Raw genomic sequence first — 27,562 nt, 5'->3', positions numbered from 1 at the left:
AGGTAATACCACCCCATCTTCCCACTACCAAATCGGTTTGTATTCCTCGGCTTTCTATCCTTATCTCATTACCTTCCTTCTTTGTCATGTTAACCATCGCTATACTATCATATATTTTTTTGATCTTAAAATCATGTGTTTGTTGTTTGTTAATTGTACTTCCACATAACTCCTTATCCTCACAAAGCGGATAATATTCTTCTTTACGAGACTGATTAAAATCATGTAGGTCTTCTAAGTTTATTGAAAAAAACCAATTATACCCTAAATCAGGCATATCATACCCCCATTTATTAATTCGCATATTAACTATATGTCCTTCTTTATAAAATTCAATTGTAAGCAGATAGTTAAATTGAATGAGGAAAGGTGTATGGTCAGTATAACCAGGTGTTGTGTTTGTAAATTTTACTTGTTTAACAAAACGTGCTGTTTTATTTAAAGATATATATTGTGATAAATCACTGAATCTAATCAAGTCATTCGCATCTGTAGGGTTTGGATAATTGATTAATTTATAAGTATTCTTCATATTAATATTTTTACTTATACTATATTTTTGTCGTTCAGCCTGTGCCTTTGTATAATAATTTGATAAATCAATATCCTGAGAGGATTCTCCAAAGATAGAACCATCTTTTCCAACATAAGTCATTTATATTAGATTTAAAATGATATCATAAAAATTTTCATTATTGTTGAGTTGAAATAATACATATCTCTATATAATTCCAGCAATCTCTGTGTGTGTGTGTGTCTGTCTGTATGCGACCGCTGTTTCTCGACAACTACCGGTCCGATATACTTGAAACTTGCCAGGTATATTGCTGGGGACCCGAGGATGTGCCTTTTCAAGGTTTGAAATTAATCGGACAAGTGGTTCCCAAGGTATGGTCACCGTACTCGCAAGCCGTTCGCTTTGGCTTTGCGAATGGACCAAACCATTTCATGTAAATAGAGGGGGGGGGTTCTGTGGTCGTTACTGCCACGTGGTTTCAAAGTTTTTTTTTGTTGTTGTTGTTTGCACGCATGTTTTTTTGCACGCACGTACGGGCAAGCACGTACGGGCAAGCACGTACGTGCGGGCACGCCCTAGTAAACATAATTGACCACAACATTTAGAATTAATTTCTTGAACTTGAAATGTTTGATAAACACCATTCTGTAAGAATTGTATTACTTCAACAGGCGGTGGCATACCATAACTATCAAAATAATATTTATCCTGACTATTATGAATACAAACCCAATGAGAACCATTCTGTGTGTCTAAATTCATAATAATATTCTTTATATTCTTGGACAAATTTGTTAATTCATCTCTCATACAGATTACCACATTATCAATTTTTAGTTTTTTACAACATTTAGCAAGTTCAATATTTGACGTTGTATTCTCTACAAATTGTTTAAACCATTTATCCATTTATTTATGAGAAAGATATAACCCATTACCCCTTTTAGTTAGTTTAACACCCACTTGAGCGATAGAGGAGAGCATATCTCCAACCAACAATCTAGCTTTATCAGGTAGGCTTTCAAGCTTTTCAGCAAAATCTACAATTACACCACTTCCACTAATTTGTTTCTCCAACTCCTTGTTATGTCTTTCCAATTATTTTTGAGCTTTTAGTTGTGCCTTCCTTTCGTTAGCAGTTTTTACCGCTGCTGAAATACCACCAGTCAATGTTCCCGCCGCACTTAAACCAGCAAATAAAGGAATTAGAAACGGGAGAAATCCTTCCTCTTGTATTGAATATTTCTTTAACATAGGTTTTGTCATTTTAATTTTAAGTGATCCAGCATCATTTAGTGTTTTTACCTGCTCTCTTGTGAGTAAAACATCAATTCTTACTGCTCCTTTTCTTTGAATTGTATTAACATTAATAATACAAGGCTTTTGATTTTGAATACAAGATGTTAATTTCTTAAGATTGATTTGATTAACATATACCGGTTCTTTCCGACTCATTTATTTATGAGAAAAAACCTATGTGATATTAATCATAACACCATTATCTGTATTAATCTGTAATTCTGTTTCCTCCAAAAGCAAACAATAAGCATCAACTTCTTCATTCTCTCCTCTTTCAATGTATAGAGAAGTATCCACTCTATTAGACTTTATAGTTTCCTTTTGAGAACTCAGGTCAATTGCGTAGATTGTATAAAGTTTTTGAAACGCAACCATATCCACAATAGGATCATTATTACCGTTGCTTTCACACACCTTTTGGTAAGACTTGTAGGCTTCCGCATAATCATTTTTTTCCCAATCAATTTCCAATCTATCTCGCGGATAAAATGTGCCATCAAGAGAAACCTGAAGTTTTTTCACCTTAGCATTATCACTCAGTGCATTATTCTTATCAGTACCTTCATCTCCATCTGGTTTCTTAAAAATGAGCCATAGGTATCGTGGCTTTCCTTGAAGAACACCTAAATTCCAAGTGTAGGTAGTGTGTTCCAGTTTAACGTATTGACATCTTCTTTTAAGGTATGATACATTTAGTGGTTTCTTTGAGTTAAGTCTTCTATTTAACATCTCTTCCGTTTTAAGATTAGGAGTATATTCACTAATATACCAACACAAATCATTAATAACAAATTTATTATTATCACCAAAAGCATTTTGAGCCCCAAAAAGTAATCTATTTACATTATCATTCCTTTGTAGTTGAAATCTAATTTTAAGCCCATACAAAACTTTATCATAATCACAAAATCCAAATATACCTTTCAGAGGTACTGCTACAGTAAAACTATTCTCTACTTTTGTATCATCATTATACATTGCCTTCCTTTGACTATAACCAGGGTCAGCATTTGTTCCCGTTGACATATCAGGAATAAAACCTTCAACAGCTCCCATTTCAAAAAACCATTCTATCACTAAACGAATATAGTGTAAATTTCATCATTTCAGATGTAGCAGAGACATAATCAACCGCTTCAACCTCTTGTGTTCCAATATACAGGCGAACACTATCAAACATTTTCCAGAAGAAATCATTTACGAGTGTAGCATTAGTATTATTCGCAGCCTTCATGAATTTAAATTTACACAGCAAGAAACTATCAGCTATATTCAAGTAAGTTTGTTGATTATTTATTTCAAAACTTTTTGTTCCGTTTGAATTCCAGTCTGTTCCTGTTATAGCATTTACCTTTAAATAGTCTTCCTTTTTAGTGGAGTTTGAAATGATAATCGCATCATCCAAATCATAGATACTATCAATCGCTTCCATACTTGTATTTATATAGTATTAAAATCGTTGAAACCCTGACCCAAATATTTTAATGATTTTTTGTCATTCTTGTGAAGATAGATGAGTTTTACCTTTTTTTAATTTCTTTGATTGCTTGTAATTTATGAGACTCCTTTTGAGCATCTTTTATACTCTTTATAGCACCCGCAACTGAGCCCACGGCAGAAGCAGTTGAACCAATTAGGTCTTTATGTTTAAGAATGGTTGAACCAATACCCATTAGAGTATCAATTATCCCATCTCCTTTATTTCTCAATTGATGTCCCACACCCCATTGTCTCTTTGGTTTATAGTATCCTCCACCAAGAAACATACCTTCACCCTTATAGTATGGTGAAAGGAACATCCCATCCCCTGTAATTACTTTATATTTTCCCAACTCGTGTTTTCTCACAATAACCATTATTTATTTATTGAAAAACTTCACGTAGGTGAATTCTGATGGATATAATTTCTTCATTAAAGGAGATCATACGATTATCTTGATCGGTTATCCTAAAATTTACTCTGTATATGGTATTTCCTGACACAGGTAAATAGACAAGATTTTTTGGTTCCATATTAAATTTATAACCAATCGGGGTTGAGTATGCGCTGAATGAAAATATTGTATTTGTTCTTATTCCATCGTTATAAGCACCATCAATCAAATCACAATGAATTAATACTGAATTTATACCGGAGGATATTTGAATGACATTATCACTGAAAGATGTCCCGTTAGTTTCAATCTTTTTTGAAGAGAAACCCAATAGCTCTCTAAACGATTTTTCAATCGTGAAATCAACTTTATAATTATTTTTAAGTTTAATAGTTGATTTTGAAGTATGTTTTTGAATATCTATTGCCATATTTTTTGGTTCATCACCTTGTTCTTTCATAAGGCGAGAGACTTCAGAAGATATTTGAGAAATCTCGTAAGCTCCGGGTGAAACGGTTATAGTTTTATATCCACTTCCTGGATTATAACTAAACTTGTTGTTTTTCTCTGTGATATTAAACAAGGTATTATAAGTTTCCATCGACAATAAAGATGCCTCAAATTCTTTTGTGGGGTCAAGTTGTAGTGGGTAAGGGAATGATGCTGTGTAATCACTCGTTGTGAAATTAAAACTAAGAATTGTGCTTCTCATCTTATTTAATATCTAATAAAATATCTTTGTATTGATATTTATTAATTATTTTCATATTCATCAACTGGTCTAAAATGGCGGATGTTTCATTAAAACAATTGTTGTTTCCAGCTTTCTTACTACCTAACAACAATAAGTCTATTAACGAATTGTGATGGGTCATTTGGAAGAAAGCTAACACCCGAACCAAGCTTACTTAAAGCATCAATAATATGTTTCTCCTTCTCATTCTTCTTACTTTTACCAGCAACAGAAACTCCATAATCAAGTGTGTTTAGCAACTCAATATACTCTCTATCTTCCTCTCTTTCCATATCAAGTGGTTCCTCAAAATACTTTGAACCGCTAAATCCAGAGTTTGTTAGAAGAAACATTAATCTTGGAGTTAATTCAACATTTGGTTGAGCAGAACTTAAGAACACAAATTTATCATTAAATATCAATAACTTTTCTTTCGCAAGATGAAACTGTGCTGGTTCTTCTGTTGGAATGAGACCTGCTCTGGTTTTTGAACCCGCCGAATATTCATTGTTTTGAAGAGCTTCCACAACATAATTAGGGGGTTGATTTACCTCCTCAAGTTTCTGAAATAATCCTTCATCATCATATTCTAATTCTCCAAGTTCTTGCTCTGTCATTTGACTAAAATCTTTGAGTATTTGAAGTTTTTTCGGAGTAGATTCTAACGTGGGAACTGTAGGTGAAATCGTTTGTTGAGTTTTTAAAAGTGGTTTTAAAAATTTCTCTTGTTTTCTTTCAAAGGCTTCTTCACCAGTTAGTTTCTGTCTCCGTTTCTTCTTTATCTCTTCCTGTTGCTTTACAACTTTTGAAACCAACTCTTGATGTTCTTTAAACTTTCTTGCTCTTTCTTCGGTATTCATTTTCTGTATTTATTTTTTGAAAAATATCATTTAATGAATTGTAAAGGTCAATGGGAAAATTTTCCTTTTCGTCATCATTATAGTAAATGTGTTGAAATAAATCATTTTCTTTAAATATTTCATCAAATTCTTTATTGGTATTAATACGAGTTGTTATTTCTTCTTCACTAATACTTGTATCTCTGCTTTTCATACAGTTGCGTTGAGTCTCCTCATCGATATCAAAACCGAATGATAAAATCTTAACGACATCACCACACAAGTGTTAAATAATTTGTCTCATTCCTTCAGGATTAGTTTCTAAAATCCCAAGACCATTAGATTTTACTTTATTTACCTCACTCTTACAATGTGAATATTTTGTAGAACCAAGAGAAATCTCCTCAAATATTTGACCTTCGTTCCTCAATCGCATATGTTTCTCCATTGAAATGTAGTAATAATCTTTCCCTTCTACTTCTCCTGGTCGCATTGCTCTGGTTGTAGTACTTACAAAACGAATCATAGGGTGTTTTTAAAAAAAACTTACAATCTTTCATTTTTACTATTCAAGAGTTTAGATTTATGAAAGTTCTTTCCTGAAGCAGATTTACCCACACAATTAATAATAGTTGTCATTTATGTGTGTAAAATATCAGTTAGTATCTCATCTTGTTTCACAACAATATATTTATATTTTCCAATCGTGTGTTTCATATAATTTTCAAATTCTTTTTTACTACATAACGTAGAGCAATTATCTCTCCATAAATTATTTACATCTATTGAATTTAACTTAAATAAAATAAAAGTATTGGCATTGTTTCTTATTGAGCGTCGAGGGAGTTGAAAATATGACTGACTAAGATAAATACAATTACAAGAAGAATGTCTCCCTCTTGTATAGTAGCTATCCATTACTGTTTGGTTTCTCTCATTAACACAATCATCAAAGATGACGAGGTTCTTTATTGATTTATCTAAATCTTGAGGTGAAGGTATATCATCCGTATTATCACTGAGAATACAAGTTATGGGTTTTGGTTTCGGTTTTGATTTCTGTGTATCACAAAATAATTGTATTATATCTTCAATATTATAATCATTTAGTTTGTTTTGAAGGTTAAATAAACCGATAATGTCTTCCTTTTTAAGACCCGCACTAAAACCTTGTGATAGTAGTTGATACTCGGGTTGAAAACTTGACTTCGTAAAAATTATTAAATTATCATAATCTAAAAAGTTGGGGCTAAGGAGCATCTTTAAAAGCAAACAGGTTTTTCCACATCCGCTTGAACCGACTATTAGACATCTTAATGAATTTGGAAGATTTTTATGGTTGTTATTATATCTTGTTTTCCCAAACAGGTAAAAAATCATTCATTTATATATTTGGAAAACAAGTCATCTAACTTTTTTTGAGCTATTTTAGAAACTCTATATTTTATCCTGAGTTCAGGTTTAATTTTAAAATAATTCATTATTTTATTTATATAGTATCTTGTATTAACATTTACATTAAAATTATTTTGAATAATAAATATCATTAAACCCTTATACATTTCCTCAATACAAAGAGTCTCTTCCCATGAAAGAAATGGTGTATTATCATCATAATACTTAACATTCATCTCTCTTATTAATCTTGTAAAGTAATTCATTTTTGGTTCTAATTTAAAAGAGTTATATATATTTTTATTTTTTTTATTATCATTAATTAGAAGATAATCACAGAAAATACATTGTTTATATTGTTACGGTCCGCGGTTAAGGATGTTGTTTGCCGAGCGAAGGCACCGCGACCTAACAGTTTTCCCCGATTCACCCGATTCACCCAGACGTTGGCCGTATCGCGCCACAGCTATTCAATATGGAAACCTCTAAAGCGACCGAATGTAAAGAGTAAGAAGAAGACGTGCGGAGGAATAACAGGTTTTATTAATTATTTACACAAGCCAAAGCAAAGAGAGCAGTTGGTTATATACAGAAAATGGAAGGAGCAGGCACACAGTGAAATCTTTAGCTTACCTATACAAGCTTAATTAATAAACCCCAGGACAACGTTAAAGACAGACGGACGATCACACTTACACGGGGAAATGCAGGCAGGAATGAATGGCTTGGAGATGGGTGGCTTTTAGAGGCAAGGAAGGTTCAGCGGGTACTGGGCGCGGTCGGGCCAGAAGGCACCGCCGTCAAGAAGCCGAGCTTTGGTCCCAAACTGCGCGGGCAAAGTTCCTTTCTCTGTACTGCTGCCTCGTGCGCTCCTTGCGTTGCCCCGTTCCGCTTTTCCTGCAGCGCGGCACGTCTCACGGCGGCTCGGTCACACCTGCTCGTCTCCAGCGCATCTCCTGGACCCATCTCCATCAAAGCTCATCTCTCTGACTCATCTGCTTGTCTCCTTGGGGAGCGTCCCACGGCGGGTTATATAGGCCCCGCCCTTCACCCTTTTCGAACCTTCCCCAAACGTTCTCTCTCCGCCCTCTCAAGCCAAACCCCTTGTTCTGGGTTGGATGAGCGGGGCCGAGTTACTCCTCCCCTCTATGACGAGGTGGAGACCCGCCTTTCTTCTTCGGCGTTACCTCGTGCGTAATGGAGTCAAATGCAGCAAAGTGGACGGCAGATGAAAATGCAGTAAAGTGCCTAAAGAGGCAATTGCAGCAAAGTGGCGAACCTGGCACTTGGAAGCTGCCATGGGGCGTCAGAGGGCCTACTCTTATATAATTCGGTGCAATGAAGAGTCAAACTAGTGGGAAACACATCCTTAGCCTACACAGAGAATAAGGGACTAACTATTTAAAAGGATATATCGTGTCCTGTGTGTAGGTTTATGGAATTAACTAAGAGGACAAGCTGCGACCATTCTTTACATTACGAGGGTCAGTTACACACAACAAAACCATACTTTTCACATTCGTTACACTTTCTCAAAATTGTTACACTTCTCAAATTCGTTACACTTCTCATATCCGTTACAATATGAACCCTCATTATTAAGCCCTATTCTATCACAAGCCGGACAATTCTCTAATTTATCATATGGAGAGTCTGGAAATTCTAAATATCCTTCAGAACTTATCATATTTATATGGTAAATTTTTACTTAAACAAAACGCAAGTTTATTCGTTAATAAATACAATGTTTCAAAGCACAAAAGACAAATTTCAATCAATCTCTACTTCGGTGGAAGATATAGAAAAATATGTCAAAGATGTTAAATTGAACAAAGATAAATATGGAAATTTTTGGGTAAAACCAGTTATGGAAAATAACATGAGACTAAAGCGCGGCGTTACGCGCGCTGCTTGCGAGCAAGGAGGAAGCGGACAAGCGGTAACTTATAAGCGTCTTTATTTCAGGAGCTCACTGTAACACTGGCGCGCTCCGGGCTGCGCGCCCGGTGTATATCATGAGGCCACGCCTACCCCTCGGGCGTGGCCACCGCCCACTTGGTGCGCGGAATGATGTCACCACGCCAGTGGGCTTTTGTGTCCGCCACACGCGCCCCCCCAGAATTCCCGCGCACCTGGAGGGCCAGTTTGCGGGGCAGACGAATGACCCGGCCGAAGCGCCCCCTGGCGATCGGCGGCGTCTGGGGTGCAGGGATGCCAGGTGGGATGCCCCTGGCTGCCCCTGGGATGGGTGCAGGACCGGGGGGCGGCGTGGCGGCGGGGTTGGGCGGTGCCGGGGGTCCGCCCGCAGGGGGGCAGCCCCGACGTGGGGGTCGGGCCACTGGCGGTGGATGGTCCACGTCGAGGTGGGCCGGCTTGAGGCGGTCCACCGAAACGCGGTCAGGAGTACCGCCGATGTCCAGGGTGAAGTGCTTCGCCCCGGTCTCCAGCACGCGGAAAGGCCCGTCATACGGGGGCCGCAGTGGTGTCCGGTGGGCATCGTGGCGGACGAAGACGTACTCCGCCGTGCGAAGCTCCGGGGCGACGTGCGTCGGTGGGTGCCCGTGGCATGCCGTTGGCACCGGGGCGAACCTCTGGGCGGTCTCTTGCAGAGCGGAGCGCTGCTGTGCCGCGGACCATGGTGCCGTGGAGTCGGGGAGGAACTCGCCCGGCACCCGCAGCGGTTGCCCGAAGACCAACTCCGCCGCGATGCGTGCAGGTCCTCCTTGGGCGCCGTCCGGAGGCCCAGCAGGACCCAGGGGAGCCTGTCGACCCAGCCGCCGTCGCGGAGGGTGGCCCGGAGCGCGGCCTTCAATGAGCGGTGAAATCGCTCACACAGGCCGTTAGCCTGGGGGTGGTAGGCCGTGGTTCGGTGCAGCCGGACCCCGAGCCCCTGCGCGACCGCCCCCCAGAGCTCCGAGGTGAACTGGGGGCCGCGGTCGGACGAGATGTCTGAGGGGGCGCCGAACCGGCCGACCCAGGTGGCGATGAAAGCCTGCGCGACATCAGCCGCCGTTGTCGACGCCAAGGGCACGGCCTCCGGCCACCGGGTGGTGCGGTCCACCATGGTGAGGACGTAGGTGAAACCCCGCGAGGGGGGCAGAGGTCCCACCAGGTCCACGTGGACGTGGTCAAACCGGCGTTCCGGCACCGTGAACGGGGCCAACGGGGCCTGGGTGTGCCGGTGCACCTTGGCGCGCTGGCACGCGAGGCACGTCCTGGCCCAGCCGCGGACGGCCTTCCGGAGGCCATGCCAGACGAACTTGTCGGCGATCAGCCTTTGGGAGGCCCTCGCGCCCGGGTGGGACAGGCCGTGGATGGCGTCAAACACCTGGCGCTGCCAGCCCGCGGGCACGATGGGGCGAGGACGCCCGAGGGAGACGTCGCACAAGAGGGCCGCGCCCGCGCCGTCGAACGGCACCTCGGTGATGCGGAGGCCCGTGACGGTGGTCCGCAAGGCCTGGACGTCGGGGTCAGCGGCCTGGTCCGCTGCCATCCGGGCATAGTCCATGCCGAGGTGGACTGTGTGGGCGACGGCCCGGGAAAGGCAATCCGCCACCGGGTTGTCCTTCCCCGCGACGTGCTGGATGTCCGTCGTGTACTCGGACACGGCCGAGGTGACGCTGCTGCCGGGCTGACCACGGCTCGTTGACCTTGCCCATCGCGAAGATCAGCGGCTTGTGGTCGACGAAGGCAGTGAACGCACGGCGCTCGAGCAGATGGCGGAAGTGCCTGACCGCCAAGTGAAGCCCGAGCAACTCGCGGTCGAAGGTACTGTAACGGCGTTCGGGCGGGCGAAGCTGCCGGCTAAAGAACGCCAGCGGTTGCCAAGCTCCACGCACCCATTGCTCGTGCACCGCGCCCACCGCGTAGTCCGAGGCATCGGTGGTGAGGGCGATCGGTGCATCGGGCGCCGGGTGCGCGAGCATGGTGGCGTTAGCCAAGGCAAGCTTCGCGCCCGTGAACGCCGCGTCCATCTTCTCGGTCCAGGTAACGTCGCCTTTGCCCGGCTTACCTCGGAGAGCTTCGTGCAGGGGGCGCAGGAGCTGGGCGATACGGGGCAGGAACCGATGGTAAAAGTTCACCATGCCCAGGAACTCCTGCAGCCCTCTGATCGTGCGGGGGCGCGGAAACCCCTTCACCGCCTCCACCTTGGCCGGCAGGGGGACGGCTCCGTGCCTGGTGACACGGTGCCCCAGAAAATCGATTATGGCGGTGCCGAACCGGCACTTTGCGGGGTTCACAATCAGGCCATGCTGGCCCAGGCGTTCGAAGAGCGTGCGGAGGTGGCGTAGGTGCTCTTCGCGGGACGCGCTGGCGACGAGGATATCGTCCAGGTAGACGTAGACAAAATCCAAGTCGCGCAGGACGCTGTCCATCAGTCGCTGGAACGCCTGAGCCGCATTCTTCAGACCGAAGGGCATGCGCAGGAACTCGAAGAGTCCGAATGGCGTGATGACCGCCGTCTTCGGGACGTCCTCCGGCCTGACGGGGACCTGATGGTAGCCGCGTATGAGGTCCACCTTCGAGAAGAAGGACATGCCCGCCAAACGGGCGGAAAAGTCCTGAATGTGGGGGACGGGGTAGCGGTCGGGAGTCGTGGCGTCATTGAGACGGCGATAGTCCCCGCACAGTCGCCATCCCCCGCCGGGCTTCGGCACGATGTGCAGCGGCGACGCCCAAGCGCTCTGTGAGCGCCGAACGATGCCGAGTCGCTCCAGGGTAGCGAACTCCGCTTTTGCCACCGCCAGCTTCGTCGGCTCGAGGCGGCGTGCCCGGGCGTAGACCGGTGGCCCGACGGTGGGGATGTGATGGGCCACCCCGTGCTTGACGGCCCCCGCCGAGAAGGTGGGCCGCGTGAGGGCCGGGAAGCCGGCAAGGAGGCGGGTGAATGCGTCCGCTGCCGGAAGCGTACAGACCAATGTGGCCGGAACCGAACCGTTCGGCAAGCCGCTTGGCAAGCCGCTCGTTGAGCTGCTCGCCGAGCTGGGCAACGCACAAGCGAGCGAGCTGAACGTCTCGGCCTGGACAAGACGTCTGCGCTTGACGTCGACCAGGAGCCCATTAGCGCACAGGAAGTCCGCGCCAAACAGTGCCATGGGCACGTCGGCGGTGACGAACGTCCATCGGAAAACCTGCCCTCCGAACCGCAGAGAGGGGCAGCGTTTTCCGTACGTACGGATGGGCGTCCCGTTCGTGGCAAGCAGCGCGGGGCCCCCACCCGCGGCGTGCTTGTCTGACGTGCCGGCGGGAACGACACTCACCTGCGCTCCCGTGTCGCACAGGTAACGGAGCCCGGAGAAGGTGTCCGTTATGAACAGCAGGCTGCTCGAACGGCCGGCGCTCATCGCCACTATTGAGGGTCGGCCCGGGCGTTTCCCGACCTGTTGAAGGAGCATGGCGGATGGCACTGCCGAGCTTCGTGGCCAAACTTGGCGTGGAACCAGCACCAGGTGGTGGAGCTGGAGGAGCGTGGCTGGCTCCGCCAGGCCGGTGGAGTTGGCGGGTTTCCCCGCGGTGGCGGTTTTCGCCGCGGTGGTGGGCGGGGCGTGGCGGCGGTCACGAGGTGCGTATCAGCATGCTGCGTATGCTGTATAAGCTGATGCTGTGGATCAGCAGCATCAGCAGCATTAGCAGCATCAGCAGCATTAGCAGCATCAGCCACGAGGGCCGTGACAGCCACGCCGACTCTCGCCCGTGTGTCCGAAGCGGCGAAGTACTTGTCCGCCTCGGCCGCCAATGCTCGGGGTTCCGTTAGCCCGGTCCCGGCCAACGCGAGGCGAACCTGCGCTGGAAGTTGGCTACGGAAAAGCGCCCGGAATAGAGAACCGGGGGCTTCGTCGCCCAACAGTGACAGCATATGGTCCATTCGGACCGACGGGCGCGTGTCACCGAGCTCGGGGAGATCCAGGAGGCGGTCGGCCCATGCGTCGTCCGTGAGGCCGAACGTGGCTAGGAGTAGCCGCTTGAGTGCCTCGTACTTGTGGCCGTCCGGGTGGGTTCGGGTGGGTCCGGGTCCGGGTCCGGGTCCGGGTGGGTCCGGGTGGGTGGGTCCGGGTGGGTGGGTCCGGGTGGGTCCGGGTGGGTCGCCGGGTGGCGAAGGACGGACACAACTCGAGCGGCCGTGCCGGGCCCGAGGGAGGCGACGACGTGGCAATAGCGCGTGTCATCGCCGGTGAGGCGCCGAAGCTGAAATTGGGCTTCGGCCTGGACGAACCAGACTTCGGCCTGAGCCTCCCAAAATTCGGGAAGTTTGATGAAGTTGGCCATGGCAATGGCGTCGCGTGTGGAAGGATCGCTCCGGCAGATCCAACGTCGAGGGGGTCACCAGTAAAGCGCGGCGTTACGCGCGCTGCTTGCGAGCAAGGAGGAAGCGGACAAGCGGTAACTTATAAGCGTCTTTATTTCAGGAGCTCACTGTAACACTGGCGCGCTCCGGGCTGCGCGCCCGGTGTATATCATGAGGCCACGCCTACCCCTCGGGCGTGGCCACCGCCCACTTGGTGCGCGGAATGATGTCACCACGCCAGTGGGCTTTTGTGTCCGCCACAAGCCCCTCTATTTCATTTAAAGGAAGAGCTCTAACTATACCTGGAAAGACATCCATAAAAGTAAATCTAACAAAAGTTTCTCCTCTACTCCTGGCAATTTATTCAAAGCTTGAAAAAGTGATCGATCGCGATACTTTGAAAATGAATGATAAGACCATTAATAATTCTAGAGGAGACATTTGTATTTTCTTTAATAATCCAAAGGGTGTAGATCTAAGTAAAATGAATGATGTTAATATTTCTGGTGAAATGTCATTTCGTTCTATGTTAATTAGAGATTATTTTAAGATAAGTTTTGATATTAAAAATGTAGTGATTGAATCCGTTAATGAAAGAAAGTATATTGATATTGATGGGAATATTTTTCCTGCTAATTAAATGAGTGATAGTTCCTGCTCAGAAGTTTCCTCATATACTGAGAGCCTCTGTGATACAGAGAGTCTCTGCTCCTGTGATACGGAGAGTCTAGGTTCAGTATATAGTTTTGATTCAGAGAGTCAATATGATAGTTATGATAGTAGTTTTATTGATGACTCAGATGTCTCTGATTGTGAGATTGATTCTGAATATGACCCTGGTTCTGATATGGATTGGGAGATGTAAAGGTGTTTTAGTTCAAGTAAAGTTATACATATAAAACAAGCCAAAAAGGCATTTTAGTTTAAGTAAAGTTATATCTATCTATAATTCCAGTAATCTCTGTGTGTATGTTTGTATGTTTGTATGTTTGTATGTATGTATGTATGTTTGTCTGTGACCGCTGTTTCTCGACAACCACGGGTCCGATATACTTGCAACTTGCCAGGTATATTGCTGGGGACCCGAGGATGTGCCTTTTCAAGGTTTGAAATTAATCGGACAAGTAGTTACCGAGCTATGGCGATTTCTTTACCAAACACCGCAAGCCGTTCGCTTTGGACCAAACCATTGCATGTAAATAGAGGGGGGGGTTCTGTGGTCGTTGCGAATGGACCAAACCATTCATGTAAATAGAGGGGGGGGGGGGTTCTGTGGTCGTTACTGCCACGTGGTTTCAAAGTTTTTTTTTGTTGTTGTTGTTTGCACGCATGTTTTTTTGCACCCACGTACGGGCACGCCCTAGGATGTTTACACACACACACCCCTACACAAATTTTTTTTTTTTTTTTTTTTGGCAAGGAACGGGCACCCACGTACGGGCACGTCCTAGCTTATATATAGTACGGGCATGCCCTAGTATATAAAACGAGCCGAAAAAGCTCGAAAAGGTGTTTTAGTTTAAGCACAGTGATATATATATAAAACACTCTGTTTTCTTACCCTATAAATATGGTCTATTGCAGGGGTCGGCAACCTTTTTGACATGAAGTGCCAGTTTGAAATGTTATTGTTAATTAGTGTGTCATATCAACATTAAGTTTAACATTAAGTTTAATTATGACACCACATCAAAAAAATATTTCCAACAGACATGGAATTTTATTCCATCCATACATGCTACATGCATAGCAACAACATCCAATATCCATACAGGCTACATGCATAGCAACATCATCCATACAGGCTACATGCATAGCAACAACATCCATACAGGCTACATGCATAGCAACAACATCCATACAGGCTACATGCATAGCAACAACATTTTAAAGAAACATTTATCTCATAATCAGGACATTGTAATTGTCATTTCATCATTGTAAAATTTGTCCCCAATGAGGTTACAAATTATATGCACGGACCCCATTTCAAAACACTGCTTTCAGTAACTCATTTACAAAGTATTGCATTGGGAACAAATTTCAAAAAGGGAGAATAAAGTGTATCAAACAGAAATACCAGTACTATGCAAGAATGCTGCCATCCTCATGAAAACATCCATATCTGAGTTGGAAAAAAAGAGATGGACAAACAGCTACAGATGCAAACCCATGTGTACTACAAATAAACAGATGCCTACCAGTCAGTGTGATCCCTGGCCCTGCTTTCCTTTGCTGAGCTCCATTATCTGGGGGTTGTAGTTAGTCACTTTAAGTTGCACACATGCTTCGGAGTGGTCGGTTGTCAAACGACTGCGGGAGGGGCTGAGCACGTTCTTCGTGTGTGAGAATATCTGCTCACAGAGGTACGTTGACCCGAAGACTGACAGCAAAGCCATTGCAACGTTCCGGAGACAGCTGGACTTCTTCGGCACGGATGTCCAGCAGGTGAAGATGCAGGTTCCGTAATCTTGCACTGCCGTGGTTTCTAGTTGTTTCCGTAGCTCTGCAAACTTCGTCACCCACAGTGTTGAACTCTTCAGCTCAATCAGCTGCATTTCCATGTCCTGTGTATCCAATCAGTCTATCAGAGATAAATAAAATTCGTGTCCATCAAAGCTGTCTGGCTTGATCACGAAAGAGAACATGGGTCCATACTTCTGAAAGTCCCCAAATCATGTTGTGAACTCCGACTCAAGCTCACTCATGTATTTGCATATTTCAGCGGTGCTGATGCTGTGCTGCGAGGACAGCTCCCTTATGTGTCTGAAGTAGCGGTAGCAACATCGCTTGAAAAGATTGCTAGCTTGTCGACAAAAGCCGTCCATGTGTCGAAGATGTCCAAAACAGTTTGCCCTGCACCTTGCAGTCAGAGATTGAGCTCGTTGAGGTGTCCCGTAATATCCGTGAGAAACATAAGTTTGACAACCCACTTCTCGTCCTCGAGTTCTGGGTAGAGTCAATCCCTCGCTCCTCAAAATGTTCCATAAACACCTTGGCTGTGTTCTCACATTTTGCTGTGTCAAACATTGGCTTTAAGCAGCAGAGTTCCTCTCTTACAGTCGAATCACAGTATCTTGCCATGACTGCCAAACGTGGTATGTCATTCACGTCCACGCTCAAGTGCAATGCTAAATACCACAGCATCTTTTAACCCAGCTATTTGCTGCGTGCTCACATTTTCTGCCATTTCTTCGATGCGTCGCTCAACACTTCTAGCCGACATGGGAATATCTTTTATTCTTGATTTGATTGTCTCTTTGTTTGGTAAGGCTTCAAACAGAACCTCTGAGCTACAGAGAAAAGCCTCCTTAATATATTCGCCATCAGTGAATGGCTTTCCGCATTTCGCAATGCAATGAGCAATGCGATAGCTTGCTTCAGTCGCATGGTTTTTAGCAGTGGCAAAGATTTTGAGGGTGTTGGCTTGCTTCCCATACCTGCACATGGCACGTTTGATGGATTCTGCCTTTTCTGCCTGATCTTTGAAAGTTTTCTCGTGCTTTGTCTCAAAATGGCGCTTAACACTCGACGTTCGACAAACAACATTTTCAAGCGGTGCTGAAAACCGGTAGGGGACTAATAAGACAGGCCGCGTAACAGCCAATGGCTGTTCAAGAGGTGATTTGGCATGCAGCTGAGAGGGCACTGCTTTCGCCAGTGTGCCAATGATTACGCTGCCGCGTGCCAATGGTGGCACGCATGCCTAAGGTTGCCGACCCCTGGTCTATTGTGATACTTGTGAAAAGGAAGTAAAACATTATAGAAAACACATACTCACAGTTAAACACACTTACAACATTCTAAATCAATTATCACCACTTCCTAAGAACAAAAAACATTGTAGTCTCTGTAATAGAGATATCCTAAAGAAGGGGTTCAAAGCCCATATTAAAACAAACAAACATTTATCAAATTTTATCACAACTAAAAACTCTGATGGCGCATTCAAAAGGCATATTAAAATAAGAGTCTTTAACTTCAAACCTCCTGAACCAGAGTCTATAGTTGATGCTGTAGAAATAGTTAAACCTGCTGTTCAAACGTTGATTGAAAAAACACTAAAAGAAATGAAACCACTTAAATTTTATATGGGAGTAAAATTAGAAATGACAAAGGACGAAGGAGTTATAGATACACCATACATGAGAACTGAGCCACACTTTATATCTTCATATCAAGATTTTAAAACATCAGGAGTCTATGATGAACTTATTAAACAAGAGCAAGATGTGGATAATTCAATCGTAGGAAGTGGATTCAATATAGGAAAAATTATTTTCATAGACATTCATATTCTGAAATCAGATCCTCTAAAAGCTTCTTCTTACATTGATTTACCCAGTGTTATCAAGAATAGAAAAGCAGTTATCAATATCAAAAATAAAGACAATAAATGTTTTCTCTGGTCTATTCTAGCACACTTACATCCTCCACATTTTCATGATGAAAGAGTATCTCATTATAAAAAATATGAGAATACATTAAATACGAAAGATCTAAAGTTTCCTATGGCTTTAAATGATATTCCTAAATTTGAAAAGATGAATAATTTATCAGTTAATGTTTATGGTCGAACAGAAACAAACAACATTCAGGTTTTAAAGCTTTCTGACAATTGTAAACAAACTCATATTAATCTATATATATATAAAACACAGTTTGTGTGTGTGTGTGTGTGTGTGTGTGTGTGTGTGTGTGTGTGTGTGTGTGTGTGTGTGTGTGTGTAATGTTACCGATAGACTCCTAAACGGAGAGGCTCACGTACTTGATATTTGGCACAGACATGGCCATTGAGCCTGGGACGAACATGACTGACCTAAAAATTTATTTCATAATATGTTTTTACCATATTTTTATCTCAGCGCGAAATATTATGACCGGAATCTGACCGAAAGCAGAGCAGCGCGCTGATTCGCTCAGAGCGATCACGTGATGTTCGTTGCCGCCATTAACTCAGTTACGCGTTCGCATGTACTTCAGAGCGATTGCGTTTTTGCCGGGTACTTCTGCATGATTAGCATTTAGCATGATTTAGCATGTTTCACATAGATTTGTTTTCAGCGAGCAGAAGTACCCGGCATTGTACGAATAATATATCGATAGTGCCGTGTAGGGGGTAGGGCGGAGTGATGCCGCTGTGGGAGGGACCGAGCAAGGTCGCTGTGGGCGGGACCGAGCGAGGTCGCTGTGGGTGGGCCCGGGCGAGATCGCTGTGGGCGGGGCCGAGCGAGGCAGCTATGGGCGGGGCCGAGAGAGGTTGCTGTGGGCGGGGCCAAGCGAGGTCTGCGTTAGTGCGTTGCCGACTTGCCGTTGCCTGGTATAAAAAGATGGTGCTTGATGCTCTCTGCATCAAGATACGGACTTGATGTCCGTATCTTTACAACAGACATTCCAATGATGATGATGATAAATGTAATACCACTCAAGGAAGGCCCACAACTCAAGAGAGTGGAAAAAAACAATAAAATGAACAAAAATACAGGGAAGGAGAAGCAACCACTCAGAAGAATGACAGAAAATCATTTCCCTTAAATGGACCGTGTTCACCAACTAGCACGACCAGATACAGGACACCAAAATAATTTCCCTTACACATATCGTGTCCACCAACCAGCAAGACCATACCACTTACCTCTGGATCAAACTGTATTGCAAATATTCAAACGGTTTTTACATGCTGCCGTCTCCTAGCAACCAATGAAATTTTTCAAAAATATTGTAGCTTCACTTTTCACGGAGTATGAGCGTTCTATATATTTTCAATTCAGTGCGCCCGACTCGCTGACGTACTTGATTTGTGGCATAGACATGGCCATTGGGCCTTCACGGTGTAATTTGTGCGAGGCTTTTGTCCGAGTGAGCTTGAGTTGAGAGGGCGAATGTACGGGTTGGGAATGTACGGGTCTCCCTTCCCCCGCCCGGCAACGCCGGTACTGGAGGGCGTCACAGGATCGGTGAGTCTCCAAAATCCGCTTCATGCTGTTGCGAAGATACAGGACGATGTCGCGATTGTTGTGCTGCTCTCCGACCATGAGAACTGCAACGTCATTGTTGACTGGCCCTCCCCCTCCCCTCCCTCCCCTCCCCCTCCCCTCCCCCCTTCCCCTCCCCTCCCCCTCCCACCCCTCTCCCTCCCCCCCTCTTCTCCCCTCCCCCCCTCCCTCCCCCTCCCCCTCGCCCCTCTTCTCCCTCACGTTTATACACGGTATGCCGGGTACTCCCCCCCCCCTCTTCTCCCCTCCCCCCCCCCTCTTCTCCCCTCCCCCCCTCTTCTCCCCTCCCCCCCTCTCCTCCCCTCCCCCCCGTTCCCCTCCCCTCATCTTCCCCCTCCCCTCCCCTCCCCCGCCCGGCAATGCCGGGTACTTCTGCTAGTCTTCTATATTTTAATTCAGAGGAAAATTCACATTATACATACATCAAAGATATTGCGAAATTAATAAAACCACAAGTATGTAAAAGAACAAATAAAATATATATTTGTTTGCGTTGTCTTAACTTCTTCAATTCACAAGAAAGATTAGATAAACATTCAAATTATTGTGGTGATCATAAATCAACGGTAATCAATATGCCTAAAGAAGGCTCAAAGATCACATTCAAAGATGAAAAGAAAAAGATCAAACATCCATTTGTTATATATGCTGATTTTGAAAGTATTCTAGAAAAAATAGATACTGCTTCCCCAGATCCAAAAGAATCATACACAAATAAATATCAAAAACATACTCCTTGCGGTTTTTGTTATTGTATCAAATCATCCGTTGGTGATAAATATAACAAGTTAGAGGAGTATAGAGGCTCAAATACCCCAGAGGAGTTTGTGAAACGACTAGAAAAAAACTGTGTTCGATTAACCAAGATAATGAGAGAAACCAATAAACCAATGTCCTTGACGAGTGAAGAGAAAAGGGAATTTAGAAAAAACAATGTTTGTCATATTTGTGAGGAAAAAATTGGTGAAGGTCTAAAGGTTAGAGATCATTGTCATCTCACTGGTAAATATAGAGGTCCGGCTCATCAAAGTTGTAATATTAATTATAAACTCCCCTCTTTCATTCCCGTCTTTCTTCATAACAACGCTCATTATGATACGCATCTATTTATTAATGAACTTTCAAAGACATCTGGACACATTTCAGCAATTCCTAACACAGATCAGAAATACATTTCATTCACAAAAACAATTCACACATCTCCTATTACTCATATCAGATTTCTTGATACATTTAAATTCATGGCAGGTCCATTGGCTAACTTGGTTCAAAATCTAAAAGAGTTTCCATGTCTTTCAGAGTATTTTTCAGATAAAGATTTTCTAACACAAAAGGGAATTTACCCCTATGACTATATGGACTCATTTGAGAGATTCAATGAAACACAACTTCCTTCAAAAGAAAATTTCTATAACAAATTAAACAACAGTCATATATCTGATAAAGATTATGTACACGCACAAAATGTTTGGGAAAAATATAACATCAAGAATCTTGGCGAGTATCACGATTTGTATCTCAAAACTGATGTGCTTTTATTGGCCGATGTATTTGAAGCCTTTAGATCTGTTTGTCGCACTGGATATGGATTGGATCCTGCTCACTACTACACAGCACCTGGATTGGCTTGCAGTGCGATGTTGAAAATGACAAAACACGCTTTGGATTTGATAACCGATGTTGATATGCTTTTGATGATTGAAAAGGCAAAACAGAGGTGGAATTTCACAAGTCTGCTCGAGTAGATACGCAAAAGCAAATAACAAATATCTTCCAAATTATGATTCAACGAAAAAGAGTTCTTACTTGATGTACTATGACGCAAACAACTTGTATGGCTGGGCAATGTCTCAGGCTCTTCCTTATGGAAAACTTAGATGGGTAAAGGAAAAAGACTACAAAAAGGTTTTACAAGATGTATGTATCTCTACACAAAAAGAATTGGATGATTCAAAGGTTGGTTATTATTTTGAGGTCGATTTAAAATATCCTGAAGAACTTCATATCAAACATAAAGATCTTCCATTTGCTTGTGAGAAAGAAAGTCCAAAGAAAGAATGGTTGAGTGATTATCAACGATCGTTTGATATAGGTGAATCAACAGAAACATTACTTACTACTTTATATATAAAGAAAAATTATGTTCTACACCAAAGAAATTTGCGACAATATTTATCAAAAGGTCTAAGAGTAGAGAAGATCCATAGGGTTCTAAAGTTCAATCAAAGTCATTGGCTAAAGGAGTACATTGATTTTAATACACAAAGAAGAACAGAGTCAAAAACAAATTTTGAGAAAGACTTTTATAAATTGATGAATAATGCGGTCTTTGGTAAGACCATGGAGAACATGAGGACAAAGACAAAATATCAGACTATCAACATCTTGGGAACAAGCATCAAAATTAATTAATAGACCGAGTTTTATAAGAGCCGAGGTCTTTACTGAGAACTTTTGTGCGATCCATTTGGTTGAAGAGAGTATTGAAATGGACAAACCTATTTATATTGGAACATCAATTCTTGATTTATCAAAGTCATTAATGTATGATTACTTTTATAATAACTTGAGGAAGAAATATCAAAATGATGTTAATCTACTTTATATGGATACAGATAGTTTTATTTTGAAAATTAATACTGATGATGTTTATTCAGACATGAAAGAGGACATTAATATCTATGATACAAGTAATTATAGTCCAGAGAGTGAGTTGTTCTCTTCTAAAAATAAAAAGGTGATTGGAAAGTTCAAGGATGAATTAGGAGGAAATGTCATGAGTGAATTTGTGGGATTGAGGTCCAAGGCTTATGCTTATAAATACATTGTGAATAACGTTGAAAAGACTGATAAGAAGTTAAAAGGTGTAAAGAAAAATGTTATTAAAGAAACAATAAACTTTAAGGATTATTATAACTGTTTAACAACAAAGAAAGAAGAGTTTAGAAAGATTAATGGAATAAGAAGTTATAAACATCAATTATATTCAGAAGAGATAAATAAGAAAGCATTGGGGGCTTTTGATGATAAGAGGTTTATTTTATAAAATGGAATTGATAGTCTCCCTTATGGTTATATAAGTGATAAGATAAATAAGTGATAAGATATATATAAGTGATAAGATATATATAAGTGATAAGCTAAAAAGGGGGTTAGGGATTTTAACGGGCTACCACCACCTTTTTTTACTATTATATAAATGATAGAACCAAGTATCAACCAGACTAAAGAGTGGAGGTGTAATCAACCTTGGTATATAAATGGAAAACATAATGAATGTGAAAAATATCAAATAAGACTTATTGAAAAGGCAACTGGTAAAAAAGTTCACAAAACAAATAAGAGAATTAATTTAAATACTGGTGAGTTGGGTGAAAAAGATGGAAATATTTTTGAGTGGACGAAAAACTTTAATGGTTGTCAGGAAAATATATACTTTAATTTAAAAATGGTGTGTGGCACTGGAGGTGCTCAAACAAGGACATTGAGGGAGGTTTATCATTTTATCTTAACTCAGTTAAAATATCTTAATAAAGAACCAAACTCAAACATCTTTTTTGTTACTGTATTAGATGGTGATGGTAGTGGTAAGATAATTAAATTATTTCCTATGCATAAACAAATATTTGTAGGATCATTGTTTGAGTGGTCTACTAGATGATCTGCCAGATGATATGTATAAGGCTCAGTGTCAATAGTAGAAGAAGGATCATAGGTCCATAAGGTTAGAAGGATCATCGGTCCTCAAGGGGGGTGAGAGGGAGCAAATATTCGTAGGATCATTGTTTGAGTGGTCTACTAAACAACAATGATCATTGATAGCAAGAGTTAAAGGCCCATAAGACCAAGGGGGGAAGGAATAGGGGTGTTAAGGGGAAATGAAGAAAAGTGATGGTGAGAGGAAAATTTACATGTAAGTGAATGGAGATTTGGGGCTGTCCCAGGAACAACATTTATCATCTACTATCATCATATATATGCTGTTATAGTAGTATCATCTACTATAACAGCATAACAGGGAATGTAATGAGATTAGAGATGGTACCTTGGATGTATCTGGATACGTCATCAATTCACCACGACCTCCATGCAATATCTTCTTCCGGATTCCCTCTTCCCCGATCAGTAATCCTTTTTCCATTTTCACACTTGCTAAAGACAGTGTGAAAAAACAAGTTGAGAAAACATGACTGAGAACTCTCACGTCCCCAAAAAACTTGCATATGGCGATAACAACCAAGACGAGAGTATTATAGTGATAATGATAACGTATACACCATACAGTATACTGTGTGTGTGTGTGTGTGTGTGTGTGTATATATATATATATATATATATACACACACACACACAGTATACTGTATGGTGTATACGTTATCATTATCACTATAATACTCTCGTCTTGGTTGTTATATATACACACACATATATAATATATATATATATACACACACACACACACACACACACACACACACACACACACACACACACACACACACACACACACACACACACACACACACACACACACACACACACACACACACACACACACACACACACACTAGCTGAGGTACCCGGCTTCGCCCGGGTTGAATAAGAATAAGACAAATATATGATGAAAAGAACATGTATATTTTAGAGCAATATCACAGTACATTTCCTACATGACGTTTTGTCAATTGTCAATTTCTCAAAACCTCTTGGTATACAACATTTCTGGTTTTCTTACTTGGTGCCAAGACATAAAGATTGCTTGGTTTTCCAACCCTCGAGCAGCCCACGTACAGCTGGCCATGGGAAGTACCCGGCATTGCGGACGGGGGAAGGGAGGGGAGGGGGAAGGGGAGGGGAGGGGAACGGGGGGAGCGGGGAGGAGAGGGTGGGGAGGGGAGAAGAGGGGGAGAGGGGAGAAGAGGGGGGGAGGGGAGAAGAGGGGGGAGGGGAGAAGAGGGGGGAGGGGGAGGAGGGGAGGAGAGAAGAGGGGGGGATGGGGAGGGGGAGGGATGGGAAGGGGAGGGGGAGGGGGAACGGGGAGGGGCAAGGGGGAGGGGAGGGGGGAGGGGAGGGGAGAAGGGGAGGGGGTAGGGGATAGGGGGGAAAGGGAGGGGCATGGGGGGAAGGGAGGGGGAGGGAAGGGGGAAGGGGAGGGGGGAGGGGAGGGGGGAGTGGAGTGGGAGGGGGAGGGGGGAGGGGAGGGAGAAAGGGGGGAGGGGGAGGGGAGGGGAGGGGGAGGGGGATGGAGAAAGGGGGGAGGGGAAGGGGGAGGGGGGAGGGGGAGGGGGGAGTGGAGGGGGAGGGGGAGGGGAGGGGAGAAGAGGGGGAGGGGGAGGAGGAGAGGAGAGAAGGGGGGAGGGGGAGGGAGGAGCAAGGGGGGAGAATGGGAGGGGGTAGGGGGAGGGGAGGGGGAGGAGGGAGGGTACGGGGCAGGGGGGAAAGGGAGTGCCATGGGGGGAAGGCAGGGGGAGGGGAGAGGGGAGGGGGGAGTGGGAGGGGGAGGGGGAGGAGGGAGGGGGGAGTGGAGGGGGGAGGGGGAGTGGAGGGGGTGAGGGTGAGGGGGATGGGGGAGGGGAGGGGTGGGGGAGGGGGAGGGGAGGCTCCTCACTCGCCTCTCCAATCGCTCCTCACTCGCCTCTCCAATCGCTCCTCACTCGCCTCTCCAATCGCTCCTCACTCGCCTCTCCAATCGCTCCTCACTCGCCTCTCCAATCGCTCCTCACTCGCCTCTCCAATCGCTCCTCACTCGCCTCTCCAATCGCTCCTCACTCGCCTCTCCAATCGGCTTTCCCCGTCTCGTTTCTCTCGTTTTTCTCCCGTCTCATTCTTTTTCTTGCTCCAAATCGGCCCGTCTCGCCCGTCGGCCCGTCGGAATCGGAAATCGGGCCGTCTTGCTTTCTTGCTTGCGCGTAAATAAATTGTGTTCATTACACCATTTCTGGATCTGGTGTTGGTGTTGTCCCTGGTGTTGGGCTAGCGGCTAGGGTGCCGGCTTAGGATCCTAGGATCCTGGGTTCGAATCCCGGTCAATCGCTGAATTAACGCCAGGGGGGTTGACTCAGCCTGTCATCCTTCCGAGGTCGGCTAATTGAGTACCAGTTCACTGGTAATTCCCTGCTTGTCGTTAAAGGCGGCAAAAAGGGTTGGCGTCAGGAAGGGCATCCGGCCGTAAAACATTGCTTCCAAAAGGGGACCGAAAAACAACAACAACCACAGTTCCCGAAGAAGGCCAACCCCCGCTTGCGGGGAAAAATGGCCTTTAAAGGTGGTTTTTTTTTTTTTGTTTGTTTTTTTTTTTTTACACCATTTCTGGATCTGATGACTTGCCAGTAACCATTTTGTAAAAATGAATGTGCAGCATCTAACTCAATATGTCGAAATGTCACACACATCCATGCCCATGGGATTCCCACGGGTGACCCCCCAAGTTTGCATTGACGTTCGTCGATGGACTCGTTCGCCCGTCTCATTCGCTTTCTTGCTGCATCCTGTTCAAGTCTGTGTTCTTCATCGATCGTCTCATTCATTTTGGAAATAGAAGTTTCCACGCAGCACATGAATTGTCACGATCCTCAAGAGGAAGTGTCTCGTAATCATCAAATGATAAATGGCAAGTAAATTATATTGTGGAAAATTAAAGATTTCAAATAAACCTATTTAAAGTGTATGCGCACATAACTAATTTAAAAAAACGAAGAAATATCTCTCGGTAATTTCCTGAAACATATTTTACTTCCGGCTAATAATGTTGAATGAAATAAAAACGAAGAAATATATGTCGGCATCATTGTTGACGTTTTTGTGACGACTGTCATCAAACGAAAAAGTAATATATCTTAACGGAAAAGCAAAAGCGAATTTTTAATATATATCGACACGTTGCCGTCGGTGTCATGTTGGGCGGTGTATGATACACCATGACGCGATTTTTAAAAATATATCTCTGCATTTTCCCGCGTGTGTGGAATGTTCTCAATTATTGCTGACACCGAGTCTAAAACCATCGATAAAAATGAAATCATATGGCGAGTTAGATTGGAGATAAAGGCGTAGAGAGACTCAATGGCCTTGAAGTTACAGGCGTTTGAGAATTCATTTCGTTCTATAAACGGCAACTTTCATTGGATTTTCTTCCCGTTTTTTTTTCAACCGAGTCTAAAACTATGTTAGCGACTGTGAAAAATGAAATGATATATCGAATTTGATTTGAAATAAAACTGGGAGAGAGAGCAAGACACCACGGGCCTACAAAACAGGCCTCAAAGCTATGCGAGTTAATAAAATGGTGGATATTTGTTTATAATTATATGAAGGCACTCCCAGAATGGGTGGAGCTATGGGTGGAGCTACTCTGCAAACCGAGTAAGCCACAACACCCCGGACAGACACCCAACAGACAGACAGACAGAATCATCTACGGCTATTATAATATAGAGCGATATATATATATATATATATATATATATATATATATATATATATATATATATATATATATATATATATATATTGTTGCGGAGATGAGGACTGTATTTTTTTGATTGTGTGCTGTATTATTATTATTATTGGTTATTCTGCGCCCCCCTACCTCCGGAGCTGTGTAAAGGTGAAAGGGCATCCCATAATTAGTCCACGAGCATACACGTCAGCCAAGTAATAGAATACCCCTGTTGATAGTTATCTCTTATTCTGTGTTCTAGGGTAAGGCTGTGTCTCCCATTAATTGAAGTACTCCATTGCACCAGTGAAAGAGAATAGATCCCCTTTCCTTCCCATCCCCAAAATCCCCATTTCCTTCACATCCCCTTTCGTCATTGCCGAGCCTCGATTGCCCATATTACATCACCTCTCGTCATTGCTGAGCCCTCGATTCCCAATAACCCCCCCTCCAATAACCGCCATTGACCACGAGGCTCGAGTCGGGAAGAAAGGCGTGTCTCCACCTCGTCATCGAGGGAGGAGGGGCGTACCCGCCCGTCGTCATCGAGGGCGGAGCCGAGGGTCGCGCGACCAATCAGGGCCGAGGTGAGCACCCCGATGGGCGTGTCCAAAACGCCGGCCGCTTAATCGCTGGAGGCGCTATAAAAGGGTGCGCACGGAAGTGAGTCGTGAGTTGGTTGCAGAGTTGGTTGCACAGTTGGTTGCACAGTTGGTTGCACAGTTGGTTGCACAGTTGGTCTTGGTGAGAGAGAGCTGAGTTGGTCTTGGTTGGGAGTCGGTTGCCAGTAGAGGGTCCGTGAAGAGTTGGTCACAAAGGGTTGGTCACAAAGAGTTGGTCGTGAAGAAAGAGTCCTGAAGCTTGTGAGGGAAGGAGAGAGAACCCGTCACACCAAAGCTCCACCAAGCTCCGCGTTGGCTCCACCAAGCGTTCACCTCCAGCCATCCACCTCCTGCCATTCCTGTCATTCCCCGCGAGAGAGAGAACCCGTCACACCAAAGCTCCACCAAGCTCCGCGTTGGCTCCACCAAGCGTTCACCTCCAGCCATCCACCTCCTGCCATTCCTGTCATTCCCTGCGTGAGTTTGTTTTGTTTGTTCTCTCCCTGGGTATTTAAGTTAAGTCTGTATAACTATAAGCTAGTATTTGCACTGTGTCACCTGCGTCTTATGTGTTGTAAATAAA

General features: G+C 44.1%; 1 protein-coding gene across 3 annotated transcripts in view; it reads right to left on the bottom strand.

Moving 5' to 3' along the window:
* AIP (AHR interacting HSP90 co-chaperone) overlaps positions 1 to 27,562 on the bottom strand; it is a 115,915-nt gene that overhangs the window by 55,757 nt on the left and 32,596 nt on the right. For 2 of the 3 annotated variants that reach the window (XM_078783881.1, XM_078783880.1), the window contains exon 2: positions 22,985 to 23,091. In XM_078783881.1, the coding sequence (XP_078640007.1) occupies positions 22,985 to 23,080 (96 nt within the window). In that variant the 5' untranslated portion in view covers positions 23,081 to 23,091. Of the gene's footprint in view, positions 1 to 22,984; positions 23,092 to 23,674; positions 23,707 to 27,562 lie in introns of those variants that run through there. The other variant, XM_078783882.1, reaches the window with a different exon arrangement.

The sequence above is a fragment of the Myxine glutinosa genome, chromosome 8 (assembly GCF_964187855.1).
Source record: "Myxine glutinosa chromosome 8, kmMyxGlut1.1, whole genome shotgun sequence".
NCBI lineage: Eukaryota > Metazoa > Chordata > Myxini > Myxiniformes > Myxinidae > Myxine > Myxine glutinosa.
Note: the sequence above shows the minus strand (reverse complement) of the source record. Positions and strands in the feature narration are given on the sequence as shown.